The sequence below is a fragment of the Battus philenor genome, unplaced genomic scaffold, assembly GCF_028537555.1.
Source record: "Battus philenor isolate CCGP_79_NKW_IND1 unplaced genomic scaffold, ilBatPhil1.0.hap1 SCAF_15, whole genome shotgun sequence".
NCBI classification, from domain to species: domain Eukaryota; kingdom Metazoa; phylum Arthropoda; class Insecta; order Lepidoptera; family Papilionidae; genus Battus; species Battus philenor.
This window is the reverse complement of record NW_027181677.1, coordinates 10,407,601-10,434,882: the sequence shown is the minus strand read 5'-3', so window position 1 is coordinate 10,434,882 and position 27,282 is coordinate 10,407,601. Positions and strand designations below refer to the sequence as shown.

The window sequence follows — 27,282 nt, the reverse complement described above, 5'->3', positions numbered from 1 at the left end:
GGTTAAAAGAGATATGTCACAATAAATATGGTATTTAAACTTAACCAAAACAATTATAGAGCAAACTAACGTATAAATACAAGAGTTAAAAATAAATGAAACGTAAGAACGGTTTGAATTCTGACCCCGACACGCTTTCATCGCGTAACATAACAGCTGCAGAATTGCAATAGCGCTGATTATCAATGTAAAAAGGGAAAGCTTGGCGCGTGCACCCACGACGCCTCGTGTTGCGAGTTTGCCACAAATAAATCGTTCATATCCTTGCACTATTAATAAAATTGAGCAGTGGTTGAGGACTGTGAGTTGCGATCGTAGGTCGTGGATTCGATTGTCCGGATACAATCTTACATTATTCTCACTTTATGCATTAATTATAGACAGCAACGTTCTCTGCGTACCATAACACCAGATTGCGATCGCCACCTCGCCTGATAAGCATGGCGATTATCGTATATCTCCCCGTAAATATATTTGGGAAGGCCTATGCCTTGCAGGGGGAAATAGAAGTGAAAATGTCGTAAACTTCCCAAGTGCCTATAAATATTGGAACGACCGCAACAAAATGTAAATAATAATGTTTAAAAAACACAATCGTTATTTCTTTTAATTACACATTGAAATACTGTATTCCAATTTCAAACAAGTTCATGACCCGAGCAATTACACAGATGATCTCGTTTGTTAACTCGAGCCGTTTTACTTTGACCCGTGACCTACCTGTTCGTATTAATTCCAGATTACAAAATATTCCACAGGTTATAAATGGTCGTGTGTAATAGTAATAACCTTGTAACTATTTAAAACACTGCTTATTAAAACTAGCCGTTATTTAATTACTTTAGTTAATATAACTAGAGACCTTGGTTCTATGTTTTTAATATACCTCATGTAACCTAGTTACCAACGAAAGCAACCGATATAGCCTAACGGGGTGGCTATATAGGGCAGGCCATATAGCGCGGGACCTTAAGGTTCTGGAGTGGAGACGATGGACTAGTCTTAACAAGAACACACAACCTTTTTTAGGCCACATGAAGCCAGTTTCCAACCTGCCCTTTTGCGAATCAACGAGGGAGGCCTGTGGACATCCCGCGGCTAAAATGATAATACAACATTGTAGCATAACAACAATTATCATGGAAATAATGTTCTAGAATAATTTGTATGAGCTCTGCGGACACAGATTAGCATAATGTTTAGATTTTGATTTAGATAGAATAATCTTGCATCATTTAATGACTTCCGGCTTATTTATTTCGAACTATAGTAATTTTTATCTGATAAAAGCTCTATGAATAGTTACAAAATAACTAAAAACGGTAACGTTTACGTGTTTTGATATCTGATTAAGATTTAAAACATTAAAAAAATTGATTTGATAAAGAAGTACAAAATTAAATGTTGACATTTGAAACCAAACCTGGACTTTGTATATTGGAAAAATCGCTGAATGCGCGGGACCGATCGTCGTTGCTATCTTTGGGGGAGGCCTGCGCCTTGCAGAAGTGTCTATTGGATGACATGATGATGATAATTACTATCTGCATTACTAATTTTTCAATTAATTTTATTTATTAATTTATTTTTGTAACAGATACGCCTATGTGGTTATGTAATAATATTGCAGGTTAAGTGCCAAATTATTTCAGATAATATACTAATAATGATTTTAAAAAGATTAAAAGTTAAACACAAGCAAATTTTAAGGCATACTTTTACGCATTTTTTAATTTCAAATTCAGTCAAAACTTGATTCTCATAAAGATGTTTTCTAAGTTTGATCCGCAGGATATTGTAAGATCACAAACCCATGTTTGCATTTATTACCTTAAAACATTACATGGTACGTCAAACCGGAACACAAGCATCATCGTCATCATGTCACACCCACTGCAAGGCATAGGTCTCTTTCAAAGATCGTAACCATGAGCGGTCTTGCGCTTCCCATATACAGTCACCCGCGACCTTGACCATTCCATCCGTTAACCTACTGCGGAGTCTATCCAATTATTTAATGGAATCAGGCATTATTTTGCGGAAGTCCATCCTAAGTACCCATCCGTGATAGCGTGATGCAAAGTGGAACATCGACTAGATAATGGGAACTGTGGACTTGACCTTACACGCCATGTTATTACTCGGCGAGCAAGAGAAGTAAACGTACGTATAACAAACAATGTGTGAAATACAAATCTTATTATAGTAAGAAATCGTTTCTCTTAATGCATAAAATCTATGAATCTGTCAAGGCAACTAGATAACAAAAGGTATAAAGATACCTAGTTAAAGTTAATACATATAGTATTATTAATTATCTTTAATAGGACAATTATTATTGTAGCATATATTACATCGCCCGTGCAATCCAGGGCCGTTGGAGTCAAAAGGTTCTCGAGTGGTGACTATGAGCTTGTAGATAATTGGATAGGTAAGAAAAGGACCAATATTTAGCCACTTCTGTACATGCAGTCGTAGTCGTGCAACAAAGTGCACCGCACGCCAGTGATTACTGATAAACAATGCGAATTACACAACAACCACCGTTAAATCACTCAACACGTGTTTCACCGCTCCACGGGGCATCTTCAGGAGTTATGTTACACCGATTAGTGCTAAACACAGAGACTCAAAGAAAAAAAAATCACAAAAAGACAAAAAATTTTAATTTATTAATATTTTACTTTTAGATTTATAGATTTTATGCATTAAGAGAAACGATTTCTTTTCACACACTGATTCTTTTGATTTCACACGCTGTTTGTTTTGTTTTATGGTATGTGATATTTTTTGTTTAATAACATCCTAACACGCAATATTTTTGTTTTGATTTACGTCAAATATTTGGTTGTTAAGCTGTAATGTTTTAAAAAGAAAGAATTGTTATCTTTATTATTTTTCATGCAATTTTTAACCTTTTTGTCACGATAGAAACTTTCCTCGTGCCTTAAAGAAAATTTTAAAAAATAACTATCTAATAATAACAAATTTGTTTTTGGAACACATTTAGCTATTTATTTGTTTTTTTTTTTATAGATGTTATTTAGCACTCGGTGAATGTTTTGTCTCGTGCGAAACATTATCAAACACGTTTACTTCTCTTGCTCGCCGAGTAATAGCATGGCGTGTAAGGTCAAGTCCACAGTTCCCATTATCTAGTCGATGCTCCACTTTGCATCACGCTATCACGCGTGAGATGGGCGTTAGTAACACGAAACCGACAAACAAATTTGCCAAAATTTCCCGACTTGTTAATCTAGCTAATGCGTTCATTTGAAAATTCATTATTTACAATTCATTAATTAAAATTGTTAATCTTTCATTCATTCTTCAATCAATCTTTTTGGTGGATTGATAATAGATGAGCTTCAAAGATGTAAAATTTTAATTCATTTGTTAGTAAAAAGCTATAAAGATTCTACATGTATTTCCAAACACATTGTATAAAGTGATAATTCTGAAATATGTTATTTGTCTATTGGAATGCGACTGACCAATAACTTCTGTAGTAATCCGAAGTGTGAAAACGCTTTTTCTGAATATATTATCATTACATTATTTATTACTTGTAAAAACGTTGATTGTTGGATAGGTCAACCTTACATTAATTGATAGCAAATGAGCTACATTCATCCCTTACAGCTTTTATACCTGTAACCAATAATCCTGTATAAAAAATATGAATTATTACTTCCTTTGGTCACCACATAACTTGAGAACAATTTGTGCGATCGAATTTAACTTTTTTAATATTACTAATACACTGCAGAAGGCAATAACTTCATTGAACCTACAAAAATTTGAAAATGTAATGGCTATTGAAACTATGCATTTCACAGTTCACGCGCTATAATTTTTTATTGTCGTTTTACGCTTGCACCGTATCTGCGTCTGAAGTATTTATCTATCTTAAAATTAAGTCATCCCTCTGTAATAAGTTATATTATTTTTTTTGTAATAAAATTCAACACGCTAATTACTTTTGCCAGAAAAAAGTCGTTTGGACCAACTGGCATATTATATGCATGTCTAAATTTGAGCACACATAATTTAACTTTGAATAAATCGTATACAGATAATTTAAGGAAAATAAATTTGACAGCTAGTAATTTTGCCGCTAAAACAATTTTAATCTGTCATTTCAATATTTTAGTGTTAACTATATTATGTAACACCATAGTGCCAATAATATATAAAATATATGCGTGCACCATGTCGGTGCATATTTTTGTCTCCGTCATGTTAGGAAACGTGGGCCATGTTTTGTGTTCCGATTCTATGTACGACATCATGTTCTAAGGTAACGAATGCAAATAAGGGATTTTGAATTTGGAACATCCTACGGAAGAATCCCCTTAAATACCATCTTTTTACAAATCAAGTTTACACGCGCTTTTTAGTAAAAAAAGGAATTTTGAAACTATTTATATATTATACAAAATAAGTAATTACTTAACCTGCCATATAGTAACATGACCACATGTAACAAAAATAATTTAATTGAAAAAAATATGGAATGTAGTTACACCATATCGGTCGATAGACACCAACTGCAAGGCACAGGTCTTCCCCAAAAATCGCCTCGATTTCGCGTTCTTGACTGTCTCGTCGTTCCATCTAGTTAATAATAGCATACTTTATTTACGGGCTCCTCACCGAGTCTTAAAACTCACTTGACAGGTCCAAATTACGGCTGTAAATAAAAAATTTAACACGTTGTATTTATTGTAATAACAACCTAACCTGTTTACCATAGCGTAACTAATTTCGTAGATGTCCTTTAATAGCAAATTACTATTTAAACCACCTAAATAACATTCATAGATATCATTAGACTTTACTAAACTAAATAGAATAATATGTTTGAGTATTAAGGCATGTTTCTTAATTAAATACAAATAAGCTGTCTTATGTAATACTTGTCCTCGTTTTGACTAAAATGATTTCATTAAATCTGAACACATGGCCTCACTGCAACGATCCCCATGGATGTAAACTAAATAAATCCGCATATAAGCCCTGTAACTACAATGTGGGGTATATAACCACAAACAATAAATATTACATTCATAAACATAAAATAGTGTTGACAACTCAAGCGAAAATAATTCGTATTAATATAAGAGCTATTAAAACTTTATTACATCTAACCAATCCCCGAAGTAAAGATTAGCAGAAAATTGAAAACTATGTATATAAACATGGTGAAATGTGTCACTAAGCGTAATATTCGAGAGGGTCGTAAAATTCAGGAAGGTTTTAACGGCTTTTTTTAGATTTTCATTTTGAAATAAGAATGTTGTTCCCAGATTTAAAGAATTTAACATCGAAATGGCGTTTCAGATGTAATGAAACAAAAATTAATCTTATATCTTATATTAATCTTTAATCTTATATAATGATCTGAATTTTCAAAACGCTTTTACTTGCTATATATATAATATATTATCATTATGTTATTTATTACATCCGAAACCATTGATTTTTGCATTGGACCATATATTAATTGACAGCTAATAAGATACACAATAATCCTATTAAAGTTTTTACACCCATTACCAATCACCCTGCATTTTTAACTGTTGGTACATGTTAATGAATACATTAATAAGTGTCGCTATTGATTATAAAATTGTTTTTTTTTTTTCAGCACCAGTTCCCCGCGATGCACGACCTGAAAATGGGTGGAATGCTGTATCTTGCCGGCGTGTTCTTCTTCAAGTCGGACGGTCGCATACCGTTCGCCCATGCGATATGGCACGTGTTCGTGGCAATGGCCGCCACGGTTCACTACTTAGCCATCCTCCGACATCTCTTCCCCGAACTAAAACCTTAATAAAGACTGCCCCATTGAACTATTCCGACTCGATTAACTGAGCCCCCCTCTTAAGCTATTTTTGTACACACGGCAGCGAGGCCGCGTTTCATACACTTGACAGCTGCGAAATGTCAGGCGTCGGTCGCGCCCGGTGACATGGGACGCACTTCCGTCGGCTGTGAATAAAAAAACTTGTTCACGTTGAGTATCGATGTATAATAGTATCCAATTCCATTTTATCATGTTAAGTATTTTGTGGTCATTATATGACTTTGTAAGTCGCGCTCCAGGATGTCTATTTTCTGGATGTAGGTTTTAATTTAGGTTGTCTGGACCGCAGGGTTTGTAGCAAACTTGTAGATCTATCTAGACGCACCATAATGGTTCACGACGACGTTGTTGAAACTGGGTGAAAAATGTTTTCCTTGCGGAATTCTAGTTCTTTTTATTTAATAAGGGATCTTTTCAAGTAGTTTTTATTTAAGTATTAAATAGGAATACGTAATGATTTCCTTTAGTACGTATTCTATAGCGGTTGATCAAGAACTTCACAAACAACTTGCTGTGTCAATGACTCATGTACTCTAATTGGGACCTACCTTCCGCGGGATTTGACCTTTACTTAATTTGCAGTCTGGATGTGCAATGTGTTGAATTTTAATAGTATATCGGATATTATTTGACGAAATAAATTACGCGACTACTTGACATTATAGTATACATTTAGCTAGGTTTTACTACTTGAAAAAAATGGTGTCGAAATTTTTTTATGTTATAAAAACTGTATAATGGTTTATTGAAGATTCAAGTATATTAACAATATCAGGTGCGCAAGTCCGGATGCCTTGTTTTAACAATGCGACGTGGACCGTCTTCGGCCAAATAGACTAAACGATTGAAACGTATGTATATTTTGTAAAATATTGTTGAATCGTATTGTACTATTGTTGTAGTGTTCGTAGTTTCTCAAAATCTCGAGACCAATCCAATCCTTTTTAGATTGTTTAAAGCGTATTGGAGTTTTTAGAGACGTTTATATCTATACTTATACGAACCCCGTTTTTCTGTGAGATCTTTTATATATCTCTATGTGAATTTTCCTTAGATTAGTTCGTTATACCTAATACAGTGTAGTATAGTTGGGTGCGTCTGTGAAAATCTATTGTAAATGATGTTTTAATACTCCCCATTGTCGTACTCATGATTTTGATCGGTCCTTTCCAGGTGTTCCAAGCTAGATAAAAACTCTTGCTCAATATGTAAACTTCGTGTTATTAAATGTAATGTTTGAAGTACCTCTTTCATATCATGACAACGTCTTATTATGGAGTAGACAATGAAATTCGACGCGTTACGTATTTAGAATTAATTATAATCAAACTCACTAAAGATCACGTAATGTGTGGGTATAAATAATTTTAATATATTTACTTGTAACATAGTAGTAACTTTTAATGTACATTGTATTGAAGCTATAAACAAAGTTCTGACGTCAAGTTGCAACAGAGCATTGTTAGAAGGATATCGCAATCCCATAGAGAAAACAATTGTTTGTTTAAAACTGGGACAAAATGTCGCTCGCGCCAAATGTCATCTATTTCCGTTTAAGCGTGTAACTTTTATGTATTGCCTATAAACGACGGCACCTTATCATGAGGAGCAATCCCACCTCATTTTACTAACTAGCATTAAAAAAATGTTGCTAATAATTGACATTAATAACAATATTTTAAAAATGAATTAAAAAATTAAAATAAATATTGATCTTTAAAAAAAAATCAAATTTAAATTCAGAATTTCGATTTGTTTTAAGTAAGTTTTTTTTTACCATGAAACAGTATAATACAAAACTATATTGACATCCATATTTGATTATTGAATACTCAAAAGTTTTATAATATTGATCATTTTTTCATCCGTGTCAATATTTGAGTGATACTATGACATTGTTAACAAATCTAGTCAAAAATTTGCTGTAATTGTATACAAATTAGTGATTTAATAAATGATTTATTTTACTAAAAATAAGAAAACAGATGTGTTCTATAATACATTGACAATTCTATGTTGTACAAAATTATAACCAGAAATCTAATGACCAGATGCATATTCACATTTTTTTTGTAAGGAAATTGAATAGGCAGCTTTAGTGGTATAATATAAATAATTTAGCTCCTTGAACTAGGTTAGAGAATTGGTCTTTAGAGACTATTAAATTGTGTCAGAGAATTTCTCTAAGCTCGATAGGCTTATTCGGAAAAGCTTCTTCCATTATACTGTCTGAAGTTCCTTAAGTGACAAATCCTAGCTGGAAGAATTTTTGTGCATTGTTTTTTTTTTTTTAATTAGACACATGTAATAGGTAATTTACAAAGGAATTATTTTCTGAGTGGAGCTGCGCACACAAATGTGGTATAATTATCCATTACAATGACCTATTTGCTTTCTAGGATTTTTCAGATTCAAAAATGCTTTCCATAATGAGCCAACGCTGTAAAATGTGTTTATGTAAATATGCATCTGCAGTATACCATTTCTGATGATCATAGGAGTTATAAAAAAAGTTCAGAACTTTCATTGCCGTTTCAAATATTTCATATTGTGTTGATGTAGGTACATCATGATATCTACTGCTGTAGGAAAACGTAATTTACGTTGATTTTATTTTTATACATAATTTTTAATGTTTCTTTTACAGTGCATAAAATAATACTTGCTGGCTATGCACGGATATCACAGGGTAATAAAATATTTTATCAACACTTCCATCATAAAAATTAACAAAATAACATTTCAAAATTATACAAATGTAAATGAATCAAAAATAAATATATTCAAATTGTAAATTTATTTAATGAAAGACACAACATAAATGAGGCTATATACTATAATTACAATATGTATCTCCAAAATAATTGTAATTTTCTTACATCTTCCTAAAATATATTCAGTTAATTATAAATAATTTCGTATAGTCTCACTATCCCATATTTTTCGTAACATCTAAATGTATAAATGAAATATTTGTTTTAATTCCTCTTATTTCAAAAGTCTTCCAGGAAAATGTTTAATTATTAAAAAAATTAAATAGAGGCATTGGCTTTGACTTGAGGATTAGATTTGTCATATTGTGTCTTCTATTTAAAAAAAGTATATTTGTCAAAAATCATTAATTTGGGGATTGATAGTCCTTTAAATTTCTTCAACATTTAATAAAAATTTTAAACACTGGAATTGGTAACTTCTATGATTAGGTGTGAATGAAATTAGTAGTAGAAATTGAATAGAAGGTGTTGGATATAAGATTTTTAATCTCAATATTTTTTGTTTGATCAAGGAATTATGTAGTTAATAATATAAAAGAGATCTGTTATTAGAATCTCATATAAATAGTAAGAGAAATTTGTTTTAATGATTCTTATATATGATATTTAAAAGGTTATATTTTGACATAGCCAAATAGATAAGTCGCATTTTATCAGCATTTTTGAATAATGTGATTAAATATTATGGTTAAGGATCAAAGATCTAGCTGCTGAAATACCTGTGTTGAAACTTTTATCTGTAATTTTAATGTTGTAAGAAATGTATTGATGTAGCCATTAAGATATATGTCAAATACCTAATTGAATGCCCAGTGAATGCTCTATATAATTTTCTTACAAATACATATATAGTTTTTCGTGAATGTTAACTTTAATAATGGATCCAGGTATAGTTTTGTAGAGGTTTTTGGGAACTAAATAAAAATTTACAATCTGTTGGTTGTTTTTATTAAATCAATGAATCTATCAATTTAGGTTTTATGCATAAAAGTACTTTATAAAAATGAATATTTTAAACCATGCAGTTACATTTTAGAAACAGTTTTAATTCCTAAAATGTTCAAGCATTTTTCCATAATTCTAGCTGTTACTTCACAAAGCATAAGCCTTTCATATGAAATATTTATAATTTTTCCTTCTTTATCCTTCTCAATACAATAGCACTTGTCATAGAATTCAGTAAAACATGAAGATATTTCATACAAGTACTCACACAAACTATGAATATATAAATCATTTGCAACCTTCAGAATGACTTCAGGGAACTTTAATAGTACCTTACCCAATTTCCATTCACTTTCATGTTCAAGTTTAAAACCAGAATTTTTAGCTTCATCTAATAATTTACTTTCTGAAATCTGGGCAGTTCTAGCAATAGATCTTATGCGAGTTACTGCGTACAATAAATAAACAGCAGTGTTACCTTTGTCATCCAACATTTTATCGAATGAGAAAACATAGTCATTGACCCTGTTGTGTGAGAGATCGGCATATTTAATGCAGCCATAAGCAACAGCTTCCTGAGCACATTTTAACTCTTCAGGGGTTAGGACCTTATCCCTGCCTTTCTCTACTAATTTATCAAGAGACCTCTTAAGTCCCTCATCAAGTAAATCAATTAGTTTAACAGTATCACCAGACCTTGTTTTGAATTTTTTTTTATCCTCTCCAAGTACAACACCAAAACCCACATGCTCAATTTTCTGTAAATTTTTAAGAATACCAGCTCTTCTAGCACAAGCATCAATTGTCAAAAAATGAGTATACTGGCCAGCATCAGTTACATATATAAACCTGTCACCTTTTTCCTCTTCTACTCTCTGTTTTATAGCTGTTAAATCTGAAGTATCATAGGTGTAACCACCATCAGATTTTACAACTGTCAAAGGAATACCTTCATGGGTTTCAGGATTACCCCACATTATTAATCTTCCTTCGTCTTCCTCCAAAAATCCATTTTCTTTTAAAGTTTTCACTACAGCATCCATTCTACTTTGATAGAATGATTCTCCACGATCAATAATATTGATGTCAAGGCGATCATAGATTTTCTGGAATTCCCTCCTAGATACTTCACATATTAATTTCCAAGCAGCTATGTAATCAGATTGCCCAGATTGAAGCTGAACCACACAAGAATATGCCCGCTTCTTAAATTCCTCGTCTTCATCAAACCTTTTTTTGGATTCCTTATAAAATGCTTGCAAATCAGAAATTGGTGGTGAATGGGTCTTGTAATCTGGGAACTGATCTTGTAGATGAGCAATTAACATACCAAACTGAGTTCCCCAATCACCCAAATGATTCAGGCGCAAAACATCATGATTTAAAAATTCCAATATACGACAAATGCTATCCCCTATAATAGTAGACCGCAAATGACCCACATGCATTTCTTTAGCAATGTTTGGGGATGAGAAGTCGACAATTACTCTTTCTCTTTTAACTGGTGGAGGTTTAACACCATATTGAAGGATACAATTCAGCACATGCTCTGCAAATCTCCTATTTAAATAAATGTTTATAAATCCTGCACCCGCCACTTCAATCCTTTCTATAAGGGGCGATGATGGTGTCTTGTTTAAAATGTTATTAGCAACCTCCCTAGGATTAGTCTTCACACTCATACCCTTTAAAAGTTGTGTGATGGCCAAAGCAGAGTTACACTGATAGTCCCCAAATTTCGGATTGTTGCTTGAAAGTGTTAAGACAATGGGTGGGTCATCTAAATCAGGATAAGCTGATCTTATTGCTATTTCAAATACCTTTTTCAATTCATCCAATATACATACAGTACCTTCAACTGAATTGATTTCAGTAATTAGCTTTGGCCTTTTCCTATTTTCAAGTTTTATACCTGGATAGGAACGCTCAGCTCTAATAGCATTCTCAATAATTGTCAGACGATGTTTAAGTTTTTCGTTCTCTAATAATAACTGATCTAAGCGGGAGTCCACCACAGAACTTAAATCTCCTTCAGTTATTCGGTCAAGATCTACCTCAATAGACTTTGCATCTAATTCTGCTTGAGTCGTCCTTTCCACTAGGCTTTTCTCGTCAATATCCGACATTTTTAGTAATTTATTACAAACTTTTAGGTACAAGTGTTAATTTCACATCTACGCACTATACACTAAAAAAGAATATGTTTATTTTCCAAATGCTGTATAGGTTACTTTGTACAGCTTACAGGTGGACTTTTTTTGTTAAACTGACAGGCGAATATGAGATGCTGTGAAAATTGGAACGTACTTATGATACAAATTCTATTATACCTAAACTTAAAGAATTAGTTGAGTGCATAAAATTTTACGATAATCCTTTTTTTTAAAATAATAAATCAAGAATTTTATAAACATATTTTATACGATCTGTAGAAGTAATACCATTATGTAAAATGTTGCTATCGCAACCAAGGTCAAACAAACAGCGACAACATGGTTTCAAAAAAGTAAGTCAATTCAGACTTAAATAATTAATAACTATGTGTAACTAGTATTAATAATTATTGGATATAATAAAATACTGTTTTGCAATTTACCTGAAATTTCTATATTTTACAGAAAAAATAGAGTGGTTTTCGGCTGAAGCATTTTGTTTTCATTTTCTATAACAAATGATCAGTTTTAAATATGTAATCAAACATCTTAAAGATGGCAAATAACAAAAATGGATTTAAATATTCAATGACTGAAAGCAATACAGTCAGGCTTGAAGACATTACAAAGTAAGTGTTTAAATCGTTTATTATATTTAATTCGTTTATACTTTTATTTTTTGCATATTTGTTACTAATAAGTAAAGTAAAAGTAAATGGTGAACTTAATGCAATTTCTTTTAGGAAAATTAAAGAGACGCACATTAAAAACAGCTGTAGTGAATCTTCTCCAAACCATGAAAAATTAAAAACTCCAAATCCTAGATTAGACAACAGGTAATAATTTTTGTCAATATGTATTAGTAAATTCTGTTTAATATGATATCTTTGAAATTAATATCGTTTATATTATACAATGTTGTTTAAAGTAAACATAGGCAAAATATGTATAGGTGTATGTGTTATGTATATTTTAAATTCAAATCCTATTTGTGTCATTTACCCGCATACATATCTTTTAGTCCATTGTCCACCCTCTTGCAGAGATTTGCAATTGCATAAATAATATTTATTAATTTCTTTTTCTTGCATTTTGCCTCGTACAGTCAAATGATATTTTAAAGCAGTATTTTTTTTTTCAAATTAAAAACAGTAAAAATAAAAACGTTTATGAGTAAAATGTTTAATTAGTAATATAATTAAAAATTTGATTCAGATTATGCCGACGAACATCCTTGGATGCGACAACTGATTTACTTCAGAAGCCGAAAACGCATCCTCTTGCCCAATCTGCCCGCACATTACGACCCTGTTACGGTAGACTATACATAAAACTTTTATTTCACTTGTTAAAACACAAAAAAATACCAAACGATAAATATCGTTGTCGTAAAAAATAGACAAGTATGTTTTTTTTCTTCCGAACAAAGTTTTTTATTTATATTTAATGTGACTTTAAATGAAATTAATGTGAAAAAGAAATACACATAACTCTAAAAGTTGTGTTTCAGCACATTTGTTTTAGGAATAACTTGAAATTGAAAATTAACCTCTACACACCTACTTGTTAATTAAATTAATCGAAATACTCAAAAGATTTTGAATAAATGACCAAGACGCAATTATTTTTTTAAGATTTTATAACGAATTTCATTATATACTTATAAGTAGCATTTTTATAAACGAATCTCAACATGCACGGTTATTATAAAAAGAGGTGAAATTTAGTTTGTTTTAAGGAACTGTACAAATATTATAGATATTGTTTCTACAAAAGTTAGATTATTGGGTCCTACCCATTTATCGAGTGATGGATTTTTTACTTAAGTACATTACTCTTATATAAGAATATCTTATAAAAGATAGACCTTTTATGACTTAAGAATCAAAAGTAAAAAGTATTTTATTGCTAACTTTCATAGATCTAACCGGCAGTTCGTTTATCGAATTAGGTATATTTAATGCTTATTTAATAATAAGATGACCATTATAGACTGCTAAATAATATTTATTTATGGAAAGAACAGTATTTCATAACATCCCCTCTTTACTTTTGTATCCCATACAGCCACGATTAAAAGCTCTAGTACTCATTAGGGGTGTCGACCTAATGGGAATACCTATAGCTCAGATGCTTGCTTGTTACTGAGGTGTTTTTAACTTTTTTGGAAAACGTATAACGTGTGCATAGTAATCACATATATTTTATAACGATACTAGCTGACTCGACGAACTTCCTCTTGCATAACCGTCAATAAATGAACGTATTTCTGATTATGAAATTTACTCAAAGTTATTAAGTTAATTCTTACATGGCGAGACTTATGTTTTGATTCATTTTTTGTTAATGATATAGTTTTTAATTGACGATTCATATTTTTATACCTATTATTCAATTACGGACATGGAAAAATCCGATAACACAAAAATCATACAAATTGGCCCGGAAGTTCTTGAGCTATAAAATGTGTAGCTAACACGACTATTTTTATAAAGGTGATTGGTTACAGGAGTATGTTGTCTATTGGAATGCCACAAACCAATAACATAATCTGTAAAGACAAATAGAAACAATAATTATTTTAATTTATAGTAATTCAAATTTTGAAAACGCTTTTTCATATTATGATAACGATCCTATTACGTTATTTATTCATTCTGAAACCATTAATTTTATGTACTATACATTACTTGAGGTCAAATGACCTACACGTTCGCCCCTTTAAAGCTTTGACACCTATACTAATCACATTGTCTACAGATTATATATCTCATTTAAAATCGACTTATGCATTCTATAATTATATTATGTGTTAACTTACTGTAACCCTTAGACCGTAATAAGAGCGAGAGGAAAAATTTGAACGTTCGGTTCAATAAGTTAGATTGGGGCGACTCCCCGAACCAGCCCGGCGTGACCAATGATTTCCTGTCCGACCTCCTGCCGCACTACGTTACACCTCGTCATATGCGAATGAACAAAATCATAGACAATGACTTCAATGACGTCATTACTGGACACAGTGAGTATATTACTATGTTATGTTGTTTGACCATTGGCATGGTGCTTACCATAGATCTTCTCAGCCCTTTCGCTACGGCATTGTGCTCTGTCGGACTAGCCCTGCTAAACGGTGATCGATGTGCACAATGTGTAAAAACATATCGCAGGGCTGATGGTCAAGTGCTATATACTAACGTAGTCTATAGAAGTTTTATATGGCCCCCGCTATTGAAGGCCTCGCGTTACCCTATCTTATTTACGGAACAGGGACGTTTTTATCTTTTAATGATTAACTTTCTTTTCTTTTTTATTTCCATGCTCTTCTGTCATACTTCACATGATCTTTCTTCTACTTAGACTCACAAATCATTGCGTAGATATCGTCTATAAGCGGCCCTCGTACAAACAGGTCGAGGCGAGGTTTGTATGTAGGCGACGCACGCAGCGAAAGGGTTAAAGTAAGTAAAGTGTTACCGAAACCGCTGTACCGCGCCTAAAGGCATGCCTTGTGTTGAGATGGAAGGAAGGCTTTCACCTCGCTGTACTTTTTAAAGGCTTTGTACGGCGATTTCGGTAGCACTGTATTTACGTTAAAGAGGTCTATGGTTCATACCTCTTAGTTCGTGTGTATTATATAGTTTTAATTTCAAACATTGGAGAAAATATTCTAACCGTTTCAGTGTGACGTCATCTAAATTTAATTATTGAAATAAAAATTCAGATTTCGTTGATAGATACAATAAAAATCAGCAAGAGACGAGACATATTTCAATTAATTCAATACATTAATTTAATTGATGCTCGCTTTATTTTGATTTTTTTTGTTTATTTAATTAACATTAAATATATAGAGATAGAGATATATTATTATTATTATCGTTGCATTCCTACAAAATTTATGTACATTTATAAAAATTTTATTTAGAAGATCACTTAATTCATTCTCATTTCTTATTTTTATTGTTATCATCATCATATCCGTTTAGATATTAGAATAGACACCCACTGCACTGGCTTCGGTCTCTACCATTGCCACATTGACCAGTCTTACGCTGTGACGCAGCAACTTCACGCCAACCTAAACTATTAATTATTACTTAACTCTTTATTTTACAAACACGATTATTTTAGAAACTCAAGAAACAATAAAACGACGAAATAATTTGTTCTCCACTGAATACATATCCAATTTTCGTTCAACAAACAATAAGTCAAAGAAACCTTCCAGTCCAAAGAACAAAGATTCACAAAACTCTACATCAAAATCAGATCAGAGAAAAAGTCCAGTGCATATGAAATTTAACAATCATTTTATTATCCCGGAGTTGCCGCAGGGCAGATTGTTGGAAATAAAGATTTTCTCTAACTGGGGCGATAAATTTTTAGTTGGATTAAATGGAATTGAACTATTTGATGTGAACGGAGAAGTTGTTAACATTGAAAAGGTATGTTGCTTGTTTTGATTGACATATTTTCACATTAAGGTGTCCTACGGGCTTCTTTTCAAAGAATAATGTCTATGATAACTATGTAGTTCATAAGATTTAAAGTTATCCAAGAACAAAAACTTTTATTTTATTTGCGGATTCCGTGGGTTCGAGGTGGCAGAGCGCAGAAGGCTCCTAGCCTAAGATCTTTTTTAAGGCAGCGAAGCTTTTTTAAGGCTTCCGAGGGAGCCTGGGGCCGCAACGTGCTACTATTTCATCGGATTAGGAAATTTGCTTTTTACATCTTGTAGGCGACTGTATTGGTTTTTACAATGAACTCTTGTTATCTCTTTTTTGTTTGGCAAATAAAAATTATCACACAAAAAGTGAATGAATCCAACTGCATTAAGATTTTCATTCATCATAACACGATGCGGTCTGAATTTATATAGCGAATAGTAAAAGTGAACTTTAAACCTAACGTATAACAAAGATGTTATGTAACTTGTATTAGAGCCCTAATTACTGTCATAGAATTACAACTACAACAAGGTTAAAAACAGAATACATTTACAGAAGATTAAAAATAAATTCAATTCAATTAATTTTAATCATCATAATACAGTATAGTACACCTTTGGATCGAATTGCCAAAACGACTAAGTGGGGGCGGTTTTGTACGCAGTCACAAATAAAAACCTGTGTCTATTGGTTGCTCTCCTCAAAGTGGACGAGACATCCAACAATGGTCGTCTATTACTGAAATTATGATGATGACTCCTCAAATCGGAAGACTCGGTACGAGTCATGAATTCTTCAATTACAATTTTATATTGAATAATAAAAATTACATATTTTGAGCGTCGAATCTTTGTATATAATTACGATTTCTAAAATTTATTTACCTCAGATATGGTCAGATTCGGACACCGGTGACTGTACAAAGCACGGTCGGACAGAGAGCATAGTGGACGGCGTGGTACGGACGACAGATGACAAGCACATTTGGAGCGCACCCGTACCAACCGACGTACCAATAGCTCTCAGCATACTCTTGGCCAAGTGCACCACACTGGCTTTACTTCGACTGTGGGTAAGTGTACAATTAGATAATTAAAAAAGTTAATTAAAAGTATATTTTTAATAACTGAGTAGTGGTAGCCGAAAGATAGATGCCTGATACTAGCGAGTTTAATTCCCGGGATATAATCTTATGTAATTAAATACATACACTTCGTACATTAAATATGTAGAATTTTCACTGCTCACAAACAAATTTCCAGTGGATTGGCAGCAGCGTCTTCAGCGAACCATTATATCCTAGAGCGATCGCCAACCCGCGTGCTAAGCGTGGCGATTATGGTATATCCCCCATAGACAGATGTCCCCCCCACCCACAAATATGGGTGAGCCTTATACCTTGCAGTATAAACTGAAAAGACTACGACCATTATTAAATAAATCATATTGTAGCATTTAGAGTTTTTAGTTTATTGAAGTGTGTGTAACTTGGTTTGTATACATAAAATATTATAATATTTCATTTTAAAAAAGCAATTGTTAAGTTTCTGGCAGGCTCTTCTCAACAGATAGCATTCCGAGCCGGTGGTAGCTTACTACTTATAGTGTTAAAATAATCCACCATTCGAAAGTGCGTGTAGATGTGTACTTGAATGAAGATCTTTTGAATTTTATTAAGAGAAATTATTATGAGGCTTAAATAAACTCGTTTTTGTGCCCCATAATAGTTTCTACATAGGAAACGACAAATAACAAGTTGTGCCAAATTTAATTAAAATAAAAATATAGCAGTCCATAAGGATTTTTGATTAAATAGTAAGTGAAATATAAATAGAAACTATACGGCCGCTTCCAAACGATGCTATTGGAATACCGTTGTATTGCTGATGATGATGCTGATTGTCACCACGCTCGTACCTCTGCCATTAAACAACAGAGACCTTTTAACTCACATTTAATATCATGTCTTAGAACATATTTTATTCTTCCAGAACTACAACAAGTCACGTATACATTCAACGCGTGGCGTGCGTCTGGTACAAATTAAACTAGACGACCAAGTCATATTTCAAGGAGAGATTGCGAGGTCCAGCGGGGAGTTGAAAGGCCTCTTGCCAACCTTTGGAGACGTAAGTGATTCGTATCAGAATTAGATTTGTAGCTTCCACGGTATAAACTGCAAACCTTTTTTCAAAACTGTTATGTCGTGGGCCCCTATTGACGTTTATGGACGCGTATGGTTTGTAGATCGTTACTGTAAAGGAACTCTTGAAAAGGGACTCCTTTTGTGTAAATGATACAAATTTTTTTTCTTAATCATTTTCAAGGATATTCTAATGACAATCATTAAGTAGTACTGGGTTTGTGTAATATTTCGACAAAATGATTTAGATCTATTATACCTAGAATCCCGTGTTCCAGGAGTACTTGTACCACAGGTTATGAATCTCTAGATTAGAGCAAAATAATGGTTCTATTCAATTAAAAATATCTCTTCCAGACAATTCTCTTTACAAAGAATCCGAGTATATTAGAACAAATACTTTCGAACGACAAAAATTTCCAATCGCTACTCAAAGAGAACGACTCCGTGAACGACTACGCCAGCATCGTGGACAAGCGGCCCCCGACCGCCAACGACTGCCCGCAAATTAGTCCACGAGTTAGCCCGCCCTCGCCGAAAACAAAACAAATCAAAGAGACGAAATCAACGAAATATTTGGCGAAGGTGTTAAAACTAATCTTGATGTCGAATTGGGGACAGAAACATGTTATAGGATTGACGGGTAAGTGGCGGCTACAAATAATTTGAAACGAATAGATCCTGATGTTTCAAGAAAATCAGACCGCTATAGCTTCTTAGACGTTATGTAAGTCAAGGATTTTTTTCGTGGCATATCAGTATTTTCTTCTCATAACACTTAAAAATAGTATGCATCAAGCATATGTTAACAAGTGTCTATTTCATTATGCCCACTTGAAGCTGAAACATTCAGATAAAAAAAAAGTTGTGGTTTAAAGCAACCCTCTGCCGAGGCCAGTTTATTACTTAGCATTGAACTCTCCGGTCGACTGATTTCATTGTTGAATTGTTTTATACGAATCATATTAAAAAAAAGACTTTTGCATTGGTTGATTTAATTACGAACAGGATTAGAGATTCTGTGCTACCAGCAGCCTGTGAGAATACAACGTGCTTACGCCTACTCCGCCTACATCAGCGACGAGAAGATAGACGAGTGCGGCGGCGTGCACGACTGCCGCAGTCTCTTCAACGGCACCAACATCACCACCGACGCTGCCAACATGTGGTACACAAACTTCTCGCCCGGCTCCAAGTTTTGTCACATCGTCGTCGAGCTCAACGAGCCCACCTATATATCCAGTAAGCTGTGTTACTCTTCCATCCAATCTTAAAAAGGCTCTTCTTTTGTCACGTTCTAGGTCATTACTGTTTCTCTACCTGTCTCTAGATTATGACTCTTTTGACAGCGTAACAACGTTTTCATAGGTCAATTAGACAACTCTTCTTCTGTGGGGCGTCGTTATTTGCTCCCATCAACAAGCAATTTATATTTGTCTACCTTCACTAATTAATTTTCAATAATTACGCAATTTTACAACATAAATTAATTTTTTCCCTTTTTTTACCCTGACATTGACTTACCTGTAGGCACATTGTTTAGCTCATGTTATTACTATACAAATTCAAGAATAATACGACATCGAAATAAAAAGAGAATTAGGTTTTCTATAAGCCGAAATTAATTCACGGCCAGTTTGCAACTGAATTGATAAGGCAGATACGGGTTGTGAGCAGGTGTGAGGGTGTGGAACTACAACGGCAGCATGGAGATGTCATACATCGGCGCCAAGCACGTGCGTTTGTACCTCGACGGCAACGCTCTGCACTATCGCCCTCTACTGCTGCGACGCGCGCCTGGCGACACCTGCTACGACTTCGTGCAACAGCTGGACCTCGCCGAAGTAGATGATAGGTGACAAATGCCCTTATTTTAGCCGTAGCTCCACTGTAGCAGCACTAAACCTAGTGCTTTGCTGCAAATTACTATCTCACTTTCGAATAATCTATTAATACATTTAAATAAAATAGTTGTTATGAGCTTTGGACATGAACGAAACAATAATGACGTAAACCTAACTGATGAACATAGTGAAGTCATAACTGAAGCTAAGATTACTAAATTTTCAGGACTACGTCTTGATTTCGTTAAGACTTGACAGATACACGCAGATTATATCTGCAATAAACTGAGTCAATTCTAATACACGTTGTACATATAACGAACGAGATTGCTGTGTCCTTTCTGGTCAGCGGAACGGAATAAAACTTAGCACAAAATCTAAAATCAATTTGTACCAAAAAAAAAAAACTCGCAATACCTGTACGCAAGACTGAATCCACTGCTCATTTCAAGCGTAACTTGCACTCACTTTTAAATGATAAATTATTATTTAACATAGTGTATTGTGTTATATTACTATTAACATATTTATTTAATTCGATTTTGACATTTTAAATTTTGTTATAATGATCTTTATGTTGGAATACGCCTCATTGTCTCTCTGAGAGCAGTCGTGTGTCATGAAAAATTATTTCTTTTTGTTTTGTAGGGTAATATGTACAACAGTTACACATATGAGGATACATAAAGAACCCTGCTCTTCGGCGAAGGGAAAAGGTTATGAGATATTTCGACTCTTTCAAAACCCTTCGGTGTTCGTTTTTGATATTTTGAAGGAGCCCCATGATCTTCACCAGATCAATTCACGTTGCGGTATTCTCCGAATTAACATTATTAAACGATGAATGTTAAAAACCTTAATAGTTTTTATGCCTTTACAGATGTAGTGAAACCAAAGAGAGTGAAGATCCTCGTCCGGATAGCCCGCTGTACGGGCGTAGCATAGACTTAGGGGTCCCCACCGGTTTCGTATTGCAGATCAGTATATTCTCCACGTGGGGCGACCCCTACTACGTGGGACTCACCGGTGTGGAGCTTTACGACCCGGAAGGAAACCTCATACCAGTAACGGAGACAAGTATGTTTTTAGTTATTCTTAATAAAAAGATATGACATAAAAAATTGCTACATCCGATAATGTTCGAAAACCGATGGTAGTCACCGTGGACCGCAAATATTAAAAAAACATGGTTTCATGATCAAGACGATTTTATTAAAGGTTTCATCATCATCATCACTTCAGCTATGGAACGTCCATTGCCGAACTATCCTGTATGTATTTTAAAGGGGCTGGTCACCACTCCAAATTTTTATGGACCCAGCGGCCGTCTGTTGTATGGGCTATGCGCCTTGCCCTTTGCCACTACAACTGGGCTAGTCCACTGGGCTGTATGGTCATTTTTTAAAGTATAATTATATATTTATTTATGTTTTGAACTAAATAATCCGCTGTGAGTAGTTGATGTTATTTATACTATTGATATAACTTTTTGCAATAACTAGGATATGTTATATTATATTTTTTTTATTAACCGATATTTTCAAATCAAATCTAAAGAGAAGACGAAAAAATTAACCAATATAGCCCAGCTGATTGGCATCGCCTTCTCTAACGTATTCCTAATTTGTAGATTATACTGTCTTCAAAGTTCCCAGCCGATAGCTTATACCGACGGAGAGAATACACACGCACGAGGGCAGGGACATTTTTACAGTAGGTCATGTCCTCGCCGTCTCCGACAGCAGTACGCTTTGAGTGCCCTGTGCGCGTCCGCACTTCCTTACTCTACAAAAGGCGATAGAGTTGTAAGGAACACTAACCAAAATCGGAGGAAAAGTAAAACACTAATGTGAAATAAATAAAACAGAAAGTTATGTAAATAAGCAAAAACGTGTTTAATTGTAATAAAATGTGAAATTAAATAAGTATATTGAATAGCAAAGCAAAAATGTAAGCCAATAATAATAAAAGTAATAAATGATTGTATTATATATATATATATTGTATGTAGTTGTTGAGGAACGAGGTAACGGAAGTGAGGCGACGTATGAAAGGAAAACTAATATGGTATGAAATGTTAGCAAATTGTAGAACGTAAGACGAAGAAAGAAAGATCATATGACGAATGAAAGATGAGCAAAGAAATAAAAAATTATGTGAAAAAATCAACAAAATTGTGGTGCCCTGTCAAATAAATACGATAGGGTTAGAGCGAGAGGCCCTCAATAACGGGGGCCATTTTAAAAAAAAGGTACACTAACCAGCAGATTGGTAGGTTGAAGTGGCAGGGTTATGGAGTGGAAACCACAGACCGGCGAGCGCAGCGTATGATGTCCGACGACAATGTGAATAGATGACACTGATTAAGATCGTCGTAAGACGTTCGATATAAGTTTTTTCAAACCGTTCCTATTGTAAGTCTAGGGGACGACAATCTTCAGTGGACGTTATTTGATTGAAATAATGAGGGTGGTGATGATGACGCAGACGTGTGCGCACACCCGGCGAGCGTGAACGTGCTACGGTTGCCGGGGCGTGACGTGCGAACGCCTTCTCGTCTGGTGGACGGATGCAACTCACGCGCAGCACTCGCGCAACACTCCTGGCTTGCACCCGTGCTGCCGAAAACGCTCAACCGGTACTTATGTTAATATTACCACTAGCAAGGTTCACTTAATAACAGATAATAATTAAGATTTCACTTTTCTTTTTAAACATTAGACATAACAGCTGAGCTTAGGCATGTAACCTATTTGTACAAAAAGTTTTAGTTCAGTGACGATAAGAGTATCCAGCAATGGCCCTGAGTACCTACATCGGGGGAACAAATATAAAAAAACAGACTTCGCCTATATATATCGCATCCTAGAATAAGTGTAAAAAATAATACCTAAAGATTTGTTCAGCCCGAGAGTTTAATAGTAAGAAATTCTTTTGCATGGCTTCGACACGACTTTTTTTTGTCTTATTAGGTTAAATATCCCTCTGGTAGACTCTAAGTGTTTGTTCAGGCACCATTTGAACCTTCGCGGTCGTCGTTATTTTGATGGGTCATGGGATCTCCTACAGAACGCAGTGATTCTTACAGACACAATAACGACAGTGGATCTCCCCTTCTACTTTTAACGAACACAACAATATGAGACCAGTTAGTATTGCTATTCTTTCTAGTTCACTTTGGTGATCGAAGATGGTCTTAACCTTTATCCACTTGGGAACTAAAATCGCTTTTAGGTAGGGATACTTTAGTAGGATAGTACTGCCGAAATCTATGTACCGAGCCTTGGGTAACAGGGAGGGGATCTTTGGAAAATAGGGTATGAGCATCGCCGCCACGAGCGTTGAAGGCGGACTGACGGAACAGAGCGGCCGATACCCCCCGTCTCGCCGCGCGTATGCCTGAGGCGCGGTACAGCGGTTTCGGTAGCATATTTAGATATTTGGTTTACACAACCAGTTCTCAATTTCTCACAAACGTACTCATAATATATATAAATCTCTTTTTCTTGTATGAGTTAATAACATGCTACTAATATCCAGGATTTTAGGTGGTATAAGCATTTGAAAACCGGAAAATTTTAATTCTTGCACCCTGCTCCATCTGGCGATACAAAACCTACGATTATCATTACAGTACTAATATTTTATTCTATTCTGGACTAATCGGTGTCAAAATAACATTACATTTGCAGGGTGTTCTTCGTATTCGATTACCCGGTGTCTGTATACGGTATGAATATATGGAACTATGGGAAAACTCCGACCCGCGGGGTGAAGGAATTCGGGGTGAGTGAACTGTTCGTTTATTTATATTTAATAGCAGTCGAATACAGTTAACCCGTTGAGCGTCCGTCTAAGCGAACGAGTTCACGTGTGTAGTTAAATTGAAAAAGACTTTGAATTTAAAATCCTGCCGCTTAAAACGGCATTTGCAAAGCAAAACAGCGTTAACGTCTTCACAGTAAGGTAAGCTCGAGAAAAGTCTTTGAAACATCGGCTTGAATCGATGCAAACGAATCTAAAATAACGGGGACATACCCCGTGTTCAATTTGTGCACAATAAGCCGAGTTGGAGGTAGCAGGTCATAAATCTCCATCAACCTTATTTTACCCTCCTTAACAGAGCATATGTCAAATTTTTATGAAGGAAGTTTCGTAATGACTGGATAATCCTAAAATGCCTACAAGTGATCAGCGCTCAAGGAAAAAATTTCCAAAAAAATTCCTATTGGTGGACAAAACATATTTTTTTTAAAAAAAAAGCATGTTTTTATTGACTATTATATCTTAACGTACATGACGATCGCATATTAATTAACTTTGCAGCGTTTTTGGTGTTATCTTATTCCACATAGACATTCTTTGTGTCCATATTATATTACTTAGTAAACAATTTTGATATGTTACAAATAAGACAAAAAAACTAGACTGGCGAGACATGATACATAAAATACAGTGCTATATATAGGGTAACTTATAAATTAGTTTTTTTCCCATAATTGAATAATAATAAATAAACTTACTCGATCCCACTACCCAGAAATTAATATATAAAAAAAAATAGTGATTGTTAAATACCAACTATTTGCAGATTTACAAGGTAATTAAAAAAATTATTAAACTTTTATTTACGCGTAGATCTATATAGACGACTTGTTAGTGTACAACGGCATCCTGGATTGTGTGAAAGGAGAAGAGATAAGCCCGCAGTGGATTTGTTTGCGCGACGTCGACGTCGACGCCTTGGCACAAAGGTAAGAGATTAAATATTTTGTATCGTAATCAACTTCAATTGTATACAAATTTGTTAGCAATGTACTTACTTTACTAACAAAAGACTAATGTGCTACTATTTAGAAATTATATGTATAAATGTCGTCTGTCATTTCTAGTTGTAGAATAATGAAGGTTGCTCGTCGCGTTACTAAAGTATTCCTTAGGTCTGATAAGTGAGGAAACAACTTAGTCGAATATTTTATGCGAGACGACACGACAAGTGTTATGATTCCATTTGCGTTAAAATCTTAACATGGTATAAAGGATTAATAAAGTTTAGATTTGTAGTAACAAACTATCGGATAATGTTTATAAATACAGGACTGCCTTTAATGAACAAAACTTTAAATCTTTAATAAAAATAATACTTCCGATTTCAATCAATTCGCTAACACTCATAATGTAATAATTAGGACCAGTAAGCGCAGCGAGGATTGCCCGCCCACAAGGTGGACTACCCTACTAAAGCAGTTAAAATGTCTAAAGTGATTACAACTTTGGAACGCAACGACTAATGAGGAACGTTTTGATTGGTCGGACAATGTCAGTGGACGGGGATGATACAAGGCATTCTTAACGCGAACAGCCTGTAGTAATATAATAATTTTGATCCCCTAACGTTTATTATATAATATTTATAGGTTAATCAAATATTTCGTACATTGAAATGCATATTAAAATGAATACGTCGTACATAGTGTATCATATGTTAAATGATTATTTTATGGCAATGAAACGTGGTCTTTAGAAAATTCTGGCGTCCTCGGCTAGTTCAACAGTAGTACAATATGCTCGAGATCTCTACGAGATCACATCAGAAATCAGGAGATTCGTAGACGAACAAAAGTTGAAGTGGCATAGGGCAGAACAGATGGCCGCTGGGGCCTTAAGATTCTGGAATTTAGACCACGAACCGCCATGGGTAGCGTAGGACGTTTGTCACGGTCGACGAGCGACTCCAGATGCAAGCCGCCTGCAACCGGTACTATGGAGAAGTCTATGTACAGCAGTTCTACCACTGAAATGATGATAATGATCTCATTCTTTTCGAGATGGTGATGATGATTTTGAACTGATTTACATATTTTCCCCTAATGTTTAAAAAGTGTACTATACGATGAATTGTTCATCTAATTGTAGACTAAAATATTTATATTTTTTTTTTCTACAGTCCCACAGCGGAATCCCGTCGCTCGACTACGAGCGGTTCTCGTAAATCGGCTGATCCGCACAATCGCCCCTACACCGGCGTCCACAGCCAGCATCGCGCGCAAACAAACAAACACATACATTTCACAAACACGTAACGGTACCGGTGTACGTTCTACACGATTCATTCGACCGATCAGCTTAGAGGTCTTTGTGCGAAGCGGTTGTATCAGCGAAAAATATAAATTTTGCTGTTTTTGAGTACACAAGTTACTTGATGTTTCCGTAATTTGAATATTAAGAATGGTTTACGATTGAAAATTGATAAGGAGGTTATATATTAGAATGCACTTTAGAATTGTTTGTTTATGAACGACGGAATGTAAGCATTCGTTAAGGATGCTTTAATGGCACTATGTGTAAACGCCAAAGCCCCATTTTTATAACATTTACGAAAAAGAAAGGATTTTTAATTTGAAGTAGCGGTGTTTAGTTTTTTTTTCCCTAATAATGAGGAGATATAAGTTAATTACTTGGAATAAACATAGCAAGTTATTCAAAAGCCGCATGTTTCATGACGGCTCTGTACCTGTCCAGTTTATTCGAAATTATTAATTTAGTACGACTAATGTAAGGCACGTAGAGAAACACGAATTAAAATAACAACGTAGACTGCACTAATGCCAAATATTTATTTCTATTAACTTGCTTTTGTAATAACTGTAATTGTCAAAAACGAAAAAAAAGTTAATGTTAAGTTGAAAATATTATAAAGATTTCGAATTACACATGTTAGTGTTGTACGCTGTAAATTCTTCGTAATTATTAATGGTAACATTTGTATGAATTAAATATCGATTTATGGAAAGGACTTTATTTAATTTTCCACTGAAACCCTAAGTTTTTATTTGAACATTATTTATCATCAGATAGAATATCCAAGGATATATGTAACCTCAAAAATGCATATCCAAAGAGATAATACATACCCTCAAAGATTAATGTCCAAGGATATACTATATCATTATCGGAAAAGGATTACATATCATTGAGGTTGGCAAAAGTAAGAAGAATTGAATAAGTTTTAAAGACACTGGCATTTTTAGATAGTATCCACAATTGTTTAGATTGCATATCCAGATTCCATGACACTGTATTGAGAGATCGCCTCTATCAAT

General features: G+C 34.2%; 3 protein-coding genes across 3 annotated transcripts in view; 2 read left to right on the top strand and 1 right to left on the bottom strand.

Annotated features, from left to right (window-relative positions):
- LOC137918668 (monocyte to macrophage differentiation factor) overlaps positions 1-9,548 on the top strand; it is a 36,863-nt gene extending 27,315 nt beyond the window's left edge. The window contains exon 4 of the mRNA XM_068761531.1: positions 5,651-9,548. Coding sequence (XP_068617632.1) covers positions 5,651-5,836 — 186 coding nt within the window. The 3' untranslated portion in view covers positions 5,837-9,548. The remainder of the gene's footprint in view (positions 1-5,650) is intronic.
- Positions 9,372-11,842, bottom strand: ArgRS (arginine--tRNA ligase-like protein). Its single transcript, XM_068761530.1, has one exon. The coding sequence runs from the start codon at positions 11,712-11,714 to the stop codon at positions 9,669-9,671; it is 2,046 nt and encodes a 681-aa protein (XP_068617631.1). The 5' UTR covers positions 11,715-11,842; the 3' UTR covers positions 9,372-9,668.
- Positions 11,843-12,296: 454 nt separating this feature from the next.
- LOC137919015 (protein KATNIP homolog) lies at positions 12,297-26,287 on the top strand. Its single transcript, XM_068761975.1, has 15 exons — positions 12,297-12,370; positions 12,485-12,577; positions 12,957-13,057; positions 14,575-14,763; positions 15,876-16,189; positions 17,082-17,264; positions 18,184-18,321; positions 18,693-18,978; positions 19,344-19,577; positions 20,013-20,190; positions 21,060-21,256; positions 22,667-22,817; positions 23,872-23,965; positions 24,818-24,933; positions 26,127-26,287. Exons 1-15 carry the CDS (start codon positions 12,297-12,299, stop codon positions 26,260-26,262), a joined length of 2,484 nt encoding a protein of 827 aa, XP_068618076.1. The 3' UTR covers positions 26,263-26,287.
- Positions 26,288-27,282: the final 995 nt, after the last annotated feature.

Excerpts from the sequence above, each read along its gene's own strand:
- ArgRS (XM_068761530.1), bottom strand. The coding sequence starts at position 11,714 with ATGTCGGATATTGACGAGAAAAGCCTAGTGGAAAGGACGACTCAAGCA.
- LOC137919015 (XM_068761975.1), top strand. The coding sequence starts at position 12,297 with ATGGCAAATAACAAAAATGGATTTAAATATTCAATGACTGAAAGCAAT. Across the intron at positions 12,578-12,956 it reads AATCCTAGATTAGACAACAG|ATTATGCCGACGAACATCCT; the intron begins GTAATAATTTTT and ends AATTTGATTCAG. Across the intron at positions 17,265-18,183 it reads TGGCTTTACTTCGACTGTGG|AACTACAACAAGTCACGTAT; the intron begins GTAAGTGTACAA and ends TTATTCTTCCAG.